We start from the raw sequence: 10,369 nt of genomic DNA, 5'->3' as shown, positions 1-10,369 counted from the left end.
GCTATATATCTACCAAGGCTTTTTGTTATGGGGGTGGGGGGATAGCAAAAGCTCACTTTGTTTTTTAAAGGGAACAGCATTTTTCCTGTAGATTTGTTCTTGTACGAGATATCAAGAGCTCACTATATATGTTTTTACCACTGTAAAACTATGAGGTGAGTGTTGGCATGGAAGAGCATTAATCTTTTGAGTAGGCTAACAAAGTCTTACCAGGGCTGGTGTATGATTAACTCGGCATTGGAAATCCACAATAAACTCAATTTCCAACTGGAATAACCTGACCTATATTTAGAAAAAATGTTAAAAGGCAAAAGCCAGCTACTGTTTAGTGTTGCCATTTGTGTCAATAATACCCTTTTCACAGTTAACAGAATGTGTTCCATCAATTTCATTCACCTTCAATATCTTTACGTGGATTTGCCTTTTACTACACAAACCCCGACAGTATTTTACTACTTGTTGCAACTGTACTTGCAGACTAGTGACAGTGTGAAAAGGGTATTAGTTTCAGTCAAACTTAGCCTCCTGATTTGAATTGGATATATACCTGCCCAATGTAACAATTTCTAATTAATGAAATGACATTGAGTTATGTGATATTTTTTTTAGCATGTTGAGGATAAAGCTGGTCCCAATGCTTTTCTGGATGCTTCAAACAGATTCTACACTCTGATTCCACATGATTTTGGACTTCAGAAACCACCTCTTCTGGATACCTTGGAAGTTATTAAGGTTTGTTTTATTTTCAATTATACATTATATTTTTATTTTAATTTTTACATTTGACAGGTTTGGCAGTGGCAGACCGTAGGGTAAATTGCAGGGTATGGCATATCTAGGATCTGCGAGGGTCGCACACGCCCCTCCCCCTGATAAAAATACTCGCCCATCCACCGCTCACAAATCATGCTCAAGTAGTTAAAAATCACCTCAAATCACATTATTTTGCGAGTTAGCACCCTCACCTAATCACCGATCCCCACTTCACCTTCCCATCACATTAGCTCCCTTCCATTTCAAGACCCCTACCACTGATGCTAGGGCCTGCTAGTAGGAAAAGTTTGTAAGCCTACTACTATACAGGATCAGATTGCGCTATCAAAATACAAATGTATGTTATTTTTAATACCGGCATGGTTGTAGTATCTTCTTTTCAAAATAATTCCTATTCCTCTATTTTAACATGTTTCAATTTAAATAACAATAATAATAATTCGAAGTTTCTTCTATACCGGTTATATGCATGCAAATTTATTTAAACCTTAATCATTGAGATTAGGCATATATATAGAATACCTGATCGACAGTGAAGGTCCTGATTTTCGAGAAGAAGAGCATGCGCACATACTCTTGGAAGCACTGTTTCCATTCCAGTGTTAAATTGGCTATTCTGACGCCACCACACAGTTGTCACAATAGAAAATTTAAGTGTTGTAAGGTATGCTCTGACTTCCATTGACTCATTGAATATGTGATTAGTTAATATTGAAAACCGCTGAGAGTACGATGCGATAGGCCCAAATGTGACTAATTATCCTAGAACCAAAATAGGCCAAACATTGAAAAACTTTGCTTTTCCAATAACCTACAACTCGAAAAATTAAGGTTTATATAGAAGATTGTGGCTAAGAAATGCTAAATCAAACGAAATCAGAAACTGTACAACTATATTTTTTTATTTGTTTTATCCAGTGTATGCACTGCATACCTTGCTTGCCTTGACGGTCCGCCACTGATGATTGGGCACTTTCCCTTTGATATATATCACATATATGGATTTTTTTTGCAAATTTTGAAATATTTTTGCTGTTTTTAAGTGAAAGAAATTAAATTTGATTATACTCAGCATGTATATGGTTTCAGTCTTCCGTTTTAGTTTGAACGTCACGATCTTATTCTGAGAAAGAATGATTGAAATATCTGTTCATTTAGTAAATTTTTAACAAAAAACATGTGGTCATTTTCTGCAATTAATGGCCCTGGCTCCTGGACAATATACTTGGCAACAAAGGAAATAAAAAGTTGATCTTTCAGTAAGAAAAGACCAATTTTTTTTCCTTTACTAGACTGGATTTTTGAATCAACAAAGATAGATGCTCCAAGTCCCTTGTATTTTCTGTATCCTACATACAGCTTAAAGTTTGTCTTGGTTTGACCATGTATGTGATAAACCACTTTAAAAAATGCTTAGGTCACTTTCTTCTTGAGTGTGTTTGGCTTGACAGAGGAAAAGAGAAACACAGCACATCGCTATCAACTTTTAATTATTTTTCAGCATATCTCCATGATTAGAAGGAGAAGAAAAGGCTTTCAAATTAGAATGATCCATTCAAAAAATGCTGCTAACCAGAATGTTGTCTGGAGTCATAATCTTATTAATATCAATTAAGGCTTTCAAAATTGAATAAAGCAAGCATAATGGATAACATGCAAAAAAAAAAACTGTTACATAATTATATAACTTCATGCAGCTACCAAGATGTAGGCAATATGAGTATAAACTAAAACTTTAACCATCCCATAATGATCAATTATCATAACAGGAACATAGTGATCAAGAAGTTTGAATAGTTATTCTGATTAAGATTTGCAATAGTATTTCAAAATAAGAAATAAACATTTTGATTGGTTTTGGTTTAAATATTTCTTTATTGTGGCTTTACATTACATTAATTAACTCCAGTAGCATTTTCCCCCAAATAATGAAATATTATGCTAATTTTGAGAGATCAACCTATATAGTTATTTTCTGATAATATTGGTAGTGATCAATATTTAAAAATAATTGAATTACATGTATATATTATTCAGAGTAAGTGCCAAATGTTGGACAGTCTACTGGAAATAGAAGTTGCATACAGTTTATTAAAAGGTGGTGATGATGACCAGTCTAAAGATCCAGTGGATGTCCATTACGAGAGCCTCAAGTGCCAAATGGAGGTAAGTGCATACTTATCATTAGGGATGTTTGATGGTACTGATCTGATTCAACACATCTAATTAAACATGTCTATAATTGAACACATCTATAATTAAACACATCTGTTAAATAAACACTACTACAGTTACAATAGTTCAAGTGCAATGTTAAAGGAGGTTGCGGAGTCTAAAATAAATAATAGTAGGATTGATACAACTTCTCCGAGTTCAGTAATAAAGAACATGCATTGCAATTTAAGTCTCTAGTCAACATGTGGTATGTCTTATTATTCAAATTACACAGTGTTGAAGCATATTAAAATTTTGTTAATGGACTAAAAAAATTGAAAAGCTCGCATTTGACATGGGGTATAAAATATATTTTGAAATTAGCAGTTTTTACCTAAACTATACTGTAAAGCCCTTTATTTTCATGCACACTTTATTTGATAATCGCAAAAAAATTAAGAGTGTACAAAAATTCTGAATGCTTTTTTGTTTTCAAAAGCAAAGTTAGCTAGTATACAACTGATATTCCCTCAATAAAGTATTTGGTGGGGGCTGAGGGGGCTAGTTCCAACTGTAAGGGAAAGGGCCCCAGCCCCTCCCCCAGCCTTTGTGGGTCAATTCAAGTTATTTCCTCCTACGAAAATATAGAATCTCCACCACAGAAAACATTATCTTGATGCCTACTAAAAAACCGAATTTCATCCAATATTCGAAGCTTCCTGGGGGATCTGTCCCTGGACTTCCACCGGGAGCCCTAGGGTCCCTCAGCCAAAGTACTTGCTTCACTCATTCAGCCCCTCCATCATGCAGGTCCTGATGCCATCACTACTACAATACAGATATTTCCCATTACAATCTTTTTATAAAACAATTCATTGTAGTTATTTTTTCTGATTTACAAATGTTAGGCTTATCCTGTGCAACATGTGAAATTCACTGTGAAATTGGAAGTTTGCAGCGCAACCTGACATTAATAGTTACAACATATAGTGGAAACATACAGATACAAACATTGTGCTTAACTCGCCTAACTCTCAATATGTGGCAAAGACAAGCCAAACTAGTCACTCGTCGCAAATTGTGTTTCAGAGAAAATAGCAAAAACATGCTAGAATGTAAAATTTTTAAAAATCTATTTTATTTCACTAAACTAAGGTTTATGTATCTATACATAATGCTGTGCTGTTATTTTTACCAATTTCAATGTTAAAACAACACTTTTTAATGATTTTATGTTAGTTTCTGCATGAGAAATGCCTGAAACCATAAAATTTGAAGGCTAATTTCTCATATATTGTTATTCAAACAGCTGTACGCTTAAATGCTTGTAACTTCAGAAGGAAATGTCGAATTTGAACGATTTTTTACCATTTTATCGCTCTTATTTTACTCTTTAACCACCCTGTAATAATAACTCAAAATCGATTTTTGCGACGAGTGACTGGTTTGGCTTGTCTTTGCCACATATGAGGGTTATTTGAGCAGCCAGACAATCGGACTCCATTTAAACCATTCTTCAGCACAAGAATCAGGAACGATACCTCTCGGCCATTTGCTTAACTCATTATCATTTTTATTACTGATCTATTTTTTTTAAACTACATTCTATTCTGTACAGATTATGTTTGAATACAAGTATACAATAAGCAGAAACATTTGTTGGAACACATTTGCAAGTAGACATACTTGGTTACTGTAAATCTTATAAGTTTATTCATATATTTAAACCTTTGTTTCTTAGGGGAAAATCACCAGAAGCTATAGCATTTTATGTATTTAATTTAAACAGTTATTCATCCAAAATAGAGGATTTTTTTTATCTAATTTTTAAATACAATATTTTTTTTCCAGTTGGCCTGTGCCCCTCTGGTACACTGTCATACAAACTGCATTAGCATTGGCTAGACCATTGAGTTAATGTGGACTCAGTCTGTTGGATAAAAAGGGGTTTCCATCAGACCATAGAGAAAATAGAACAGACAAACATTGATTCATCCTGTTTAAAAGACTATGGTTGCCCAACATGTTTAGATAAACTTTGGCTAAAAGATTTGATACATCATGCAAACTATATTGGCCCAACATACTTATAATGACATTGGCTAAATGCTCACTTTTTTATTTTGGAATGTAGATAAATTGCCTTGCCCAAGTACAATTGAATGACAGCCCATGACTCAAACACGTTTTTTTTTTTATATGAAGGCCATAGCACTACTATTTCGTTCCACGTAAAATTCAAGTCATATTTTACAATCATGATAACAATCAATTATAATATAGATAAATATAGTAAGTTAACTCAATCAATATACTCTTACAAATTGGTGTACAGCTGCATTTAACACAACACAGTTGTAAGTCCCTTTTGTAGTGTAAGCTGACCTCTCTAACTTTCATGCATTTTTTATGCAAATGCTTCACTCTAGTATAAACCCACTGAAATATCACAATATTGACTGCTCATGAAGGGAATGGTGAAATCTATTGCCCTGAGGTGATGTGGAGGCCGTAGCCTATCTTCCCGAGGGCCGAGGGAAGATAGGCTACGGTCTCCACATCAACAAGGGGCAATATATTTCACTGTTTCCAAATATAGAGCATTCAATATTTGTTTTATATACCTCATACATAGATTCTGCGAGGCCTAAAAAAGTACTTACTTCCTAGCCTGTTATATTAGAGGCATATACAAGGCCTACTACTACTCGACTAGCTAGGCCCCTAGGCGATCAAAGAGTGTGCCTAGCTCTTCTTTGCTTATTTCCTCAATTTCAACAGCACCCATCGTTTTGCAATATATTTGTCGAATATTGATAAGACATATTTAATTTGTCTTTTGGTACTTTTTCTATCTGCTTTATCAAGAAGTAATGCTATGCCTAGGCTAGTCCTCCCTCATCTCGAAACGAGCAGCCTCCATATTTGTTTATCGTCTACTCGCTGATCCGTGACGCGGTCAGGGGATAATCTCATCGTAGAGGTCGCAGTCCCCTTTGTTAGCAGCGCGATGTAGGGCCTAGTGGGCCTAGAGTTTGCACATCGCGACACTTGCGAGTAGAGAACAGACGTCAACCGTGTTCTGATTGGCCAAACAGGCACGTGACAATCAAAGGTCGAAGGAAGGCACCACATGTGTTCTGCGTGCTGTGCTGTACTGCTTGTTTGTTTTGACTGGTTCTGATATGAAACCACAGCAGAAACTGTTCGAAAGCAACAATCATTCATTTAATTTATTTCACCAATTAAACATTAAAAACAATAACACAAAAGGACAAGACAAACCTTGTCATGCCATAAAAAACATAACTTGTTTGTTTTACTGTAATGAACTTATTGTGTCAACAGTAGTTCTTAACTTATCACAATTTAACAATAAATAAATGAATTACTACTCTTTATTCGTATATTTTTTAACAAGTAAAAAAAATATACAGGAGAGGAAAAATAGTCTTTCCATGACGTAGTTGGTAGAGTACCTAGGCCTAAACGTTTTATGATGGGGTTGCAGATAGAGAAACATCTTCGACTTGGTGATTTAAAAATTATAAATAAAAAAATTTAAAATGATAAATAATCTAGGCCTATTATGAGCCTATCGTACAATATCAACAAAAGCAATATTTTAAAAATTAATTTATAAAATTAATTAAAATATTATTTTTTAAGGAAACATCGTAACTTCCAGTCTAAAGAGCATTTGATTTTAACATTGTTTATAATTTGCGCTATATATTCTCAATTATTATTATTATTATTATTATTGTTATTATCATTATTATTATTATTATTATATTATTGATGTTATTGTTGCCTGCAAATATTTTTCTAACCACGAAGTCGGAAGATTTTCTCTGCAACCCTATCATAAAACGTTTAGGACTCCTGTGATTTATTTAACAGTGATACCCGGCCTCTATACAGGTTTGTGAAATATTTATTGCTGTTGGACAACACGCACTCACCAACCCGTCGCTACGTCATGGAAGGACTGTTTTCCTCTGCTGTCCAGGGCCACCGAGAGTTGGGCAGGGGAAAAGGTCAAGGGCCACCGAGAGCATGCAGGGGGAAAATGTCCCCGTGGCCCAAGCTTACTTTTTTAAGCTTTTTTTTTTTTGCCCATAGAAATTGAAAGTAGCATTTTTTTTCAATATTTCTTTCAAAAATAATAATTACTATCATGTGCCCTCAAAAATGTCCCCTATAAACCCCTCCAAATTGACAGGGCCTCTCAAAAAAATTTGTTGTGCCTTCCGCGCAGTTTACTGTTACAGTTTCCCCTCTTGGCAGCCCTGATGCTGTCTTATTCTTCTTATAATTGTTCAAAAAAATAACGATGAAGTTGTAATTTATATTGTTATTAATTAAATACGTGGTAAGTCTAGAACTACTGTTGACACGATAATTAACTGTTATACCGCCAAGACAGATGGGAAACTCCAATTGATTCGAGCTGAGAGGATGAAGTATAAGTTTATAAACATGTTATGCCTTTTTATTCTTGTTGCGTTCGAACCATAGAGATATAACATGGAGGAATAATATATTCCTCCATGGATATAATAGCTCTATTGTTCGAACCGAGTTTCTGTGCTTGGTTTCCATATCAAAACAAAACAAGCAGCACATGTGTTGCCCTTCGACCTGTCACTGTCACATGTTCGTTTGACCAATCATAACACGGTTGACGTCTGTTCTCTACTCACAACAGGTCAAAAAAGTACTATTTTTGAGGGGAATAGTACTTTTTGAGGGGAATAGTACTTTTATTGCCCCACTTCTTAACCAATCAAATGCCTAGAATCTATGTAAACGTATGAGGTATATTATATGATATATAATACTTTGAAATTTTAGAATTATAGGGCTCTTTGAGACTTGAGGTCATAGGCATCACTAGTATTTTTATACCTTTAGAATTACAGTACAGTATATACACATAAATTATATGATATGGAGTAAATATGTTTTATTTACAAATTTAGTAAGAAAAATTAGTCAGCAATACTACTGCACCTTTCAAGCTTTCTCATCTCAATACTTTGCCGTGTCCTTTTGGTGCGACTGTCGGTAGTCAATGTTAAACTTTCTTTTAATTCTGTTTTTCTACAGAATAACACTTGTTTCATTGCTTTCCGAAAATCACTTCGTACCAGCATGTATATTATAGGATTTACTGCAGAGTTAATGTACAGTAGTAGTGCTGTCACATAGTGGAAAGTATGAGATGTTGCAAAAATGTTGATATCAAATTCATAAATGAGAAGGTTGAAATTGAGGGGAATGACACAAATAATGTACAGAGCTGTTGTCAGAATCAGCATGTTTATCACACGTCGCCGTTTAGCTAATTGATATTTTCCAAGTGTCTTCATAGAATTTCTCTTTAGCTGTTTGACTGCTAGAACATATAGAGTTATGATAATGGGAACCTCTAAAATCGCCAGAAATTCATCCATGAGATACAGGTATTTTATGTTGTCACTAGTGTATCTTGATGTGCATAGGGTTGAGGTTTTAGGGTGTGCCATAATGTTTGTACTTACTTCCCATTTGAGTCTATATGTAATTAAAGTCTGATTAGTGTAGTATGCCAGTGTAGGGATCAGATGTATTAGCCATACAGCTATTGATATATATATTGCAGTTATATTGGTGCTAATTATTCTGAAACGAATCGGATGACAGATTGCAAAGTAACGATCAAGCGCTATAAATAGAATCATTGCACAAGATACAGCTCCACTCCAGTTAGAAATACTCTCGAAAATGATACAAAAATAAACTGCTTTATCTCCAAGACCTCCAACATCTTCCACTAACACTGGACTTGTAGAGTAAATGACCCAACGTCTTATTGTGGATGCTAGTAAGAAGGTTAGATCGGCCAGAGCCAAGCTAACTAAATATATGTTCGTTGGTGTATGAAACAAACGACAACGAGTTATCATTAAGATTACTAAGACATTACCAGTGATACCAATAATGAAAATGATTGGCATGATGGCTTTGATTATAACTTTTGATGCCTTGTCATACACAACTTCATGATAGTTAGAGTCGCTAACGTGATGGTAGCTGCTTGAGGAGTAACTGGAAAATGAGAAAAAGTCAGTCAAATTCTCTTCAGTATATGCCATCTGTAAAAAAGGATCAACCAAAGAAAAAGATTTTAATTAATATTGTACTTGTAAAAGGAGTGGTGGTCTTAGCAACTATCATTGTGTTTCACTGTCTAGCCAACATCATTATAATAATTAGTGACCGGCTGTGGCAAAACCCTACATTTGTCGCAATTTCTAATTTCCTGCTAGCACCCAGAACGTCAGAAAATCAGAATTTTGAGCAGATTTGGGTTTTTGCAGTTTATGAAAGTTCATATTGAAGAAAATTTCTGCAAAATAACTTCACTAATACTCAACCAATTTCCATAAAACTTTTTTTTTCTTCTTTTAAAGAAAAATCAGTGCAGAATCTACAAATAACAAAAATTTGATTTTGAATATTATATTTTTTTATATTTTATTTTATTTTTTCCTTTGCCAGAGCCATATTTTTCAGGAAGTGATTTTCAAATGCATAAATAGTTGTTGACGGAATGTCTGGAGGATGTCTGTTATGTATGTTGTGTATGTTATGATGTTGTATGTTATCAGGGGAGGATGTGTGATGTATTATCGGGGAAGGGTGTGTGATGTATTATCAGTGGAGGATGTCTGATGGACATATGCCTTTGTATCAGCTGCTCTCACTAAAGTAGTGTGTTAGTGTAAAATTGTTATTTTACAATATTTTAATTGATATAAACAAGTCATTATTAAACAAATTGCAGAAGAACTTCATGCTTTATCCACTATAACCAAAGTTGGAAACTAATCCATTACATCCCTATTTTTTTTAAATGTCTAAATGTTTTTTAATGTCTAAAAGCAAACAATTGTTTTCCTGACTGATGCATCCAAATTTCAAGAAACAGTACCTACACATCTTATACTAAGTACTTACATTATATTTAATCCACTGGTCAGCATTAAAATGTTGTTAAACCATTCCAGCAAAAACAGTACTGTCTTCGATTGCATTTAACATTAAGCTTTAAATTTACCAGTAATTTATTTTGCAAGACGATGCATACTGAATAAATATATTGATGTTTGTTGAAAATGTATTATACAAAAGCTATATGATTCATTCCGGCTTTATATACTTTTTTTCTATCAACACACCTGCCTGCATATTTTGCAAATATTAAACAATATTTATTTCTGTTTACTACTACTATGAGCTCTGTACTCTTTAAATTTCAAGGCTTTTGTCATTACAAAGAAGCTAAAGCAGTAAACATTGATTCCCTCATTAAGCCTTGTTTATTGATTTTGACCTCATTAAGAATAATGCATTTGTAGCAAAAACACTTTTTTTTATTGAGAGTTGTCAAGGG

General features: G+C 34.2%; 2 protein-coding genes across 2 annotated transcripts in view; one reads left to right on the top strand and one right to left on the bottom strand.

Moving 5' to 3' along the window:
• The window catches only part of LOC117100893 (poly [ADP-ribose] polymerase 1-like), a 144,769-nt gene that overhangs the window by 98,257 nt on the left and 36,143 nt on the right, over positions 1-10,369 (top strand). Inside the window, exons 17-18 of the mRNA XM_033240724.1 lie at positions 610-732; positions 2,812-2,940. Of these exons, the coding sequence (XP_033096615.1) occupies positions 610-732; positions 2,812-2,940 (252 nt within the window). The remainder of the gene's footprint in view (positions 1-609; positions 733-2,811; positions 2,941-10,369) is intronic.
• On the bottom strand, positions 4,480-10,141 carry LOC117100895 (neuromedin-U receptor 2-like). Its single transcript, XM_033240726.1, has 2 exons — positions 9,934-10,141; positions 4,480-9,068 (listed from the first exon to the last, which is right to left on the bottom strand). The coding sequence occupies exon 2, from the start codon at positions 9,066-9,068 to the stop codon at positions 7,923-7,925; it is 1,146 nt and encodes a 381-aa protein (XP_033096617.1). The 5' UTR covers positions 9,934-10,141; the 3' UTR covers positions 4,480-7,922.

The sequence above is a fragment of the Anneissia japonica genome, unplaced genomic scaffold (assembly GCF_011630105.1).
Source record: "Anneissia japonica isolate Jap-2015-1 unplaced genomic scaffold, ASM1163010v1 scaffold287858_len863314_cov180, whole genome shotgun sequence".
Lineage (NCBI taxonomy): Eukaryota > Metazoa > Echinodermata > Crinoidea > Comatulida > Comatulidae > Anneissia > Anneissia japonica.
Note: the sequence above shows the minus strand (reverse complement) of the source record. Positions and strands in the feature narration are given on the sequence as shown.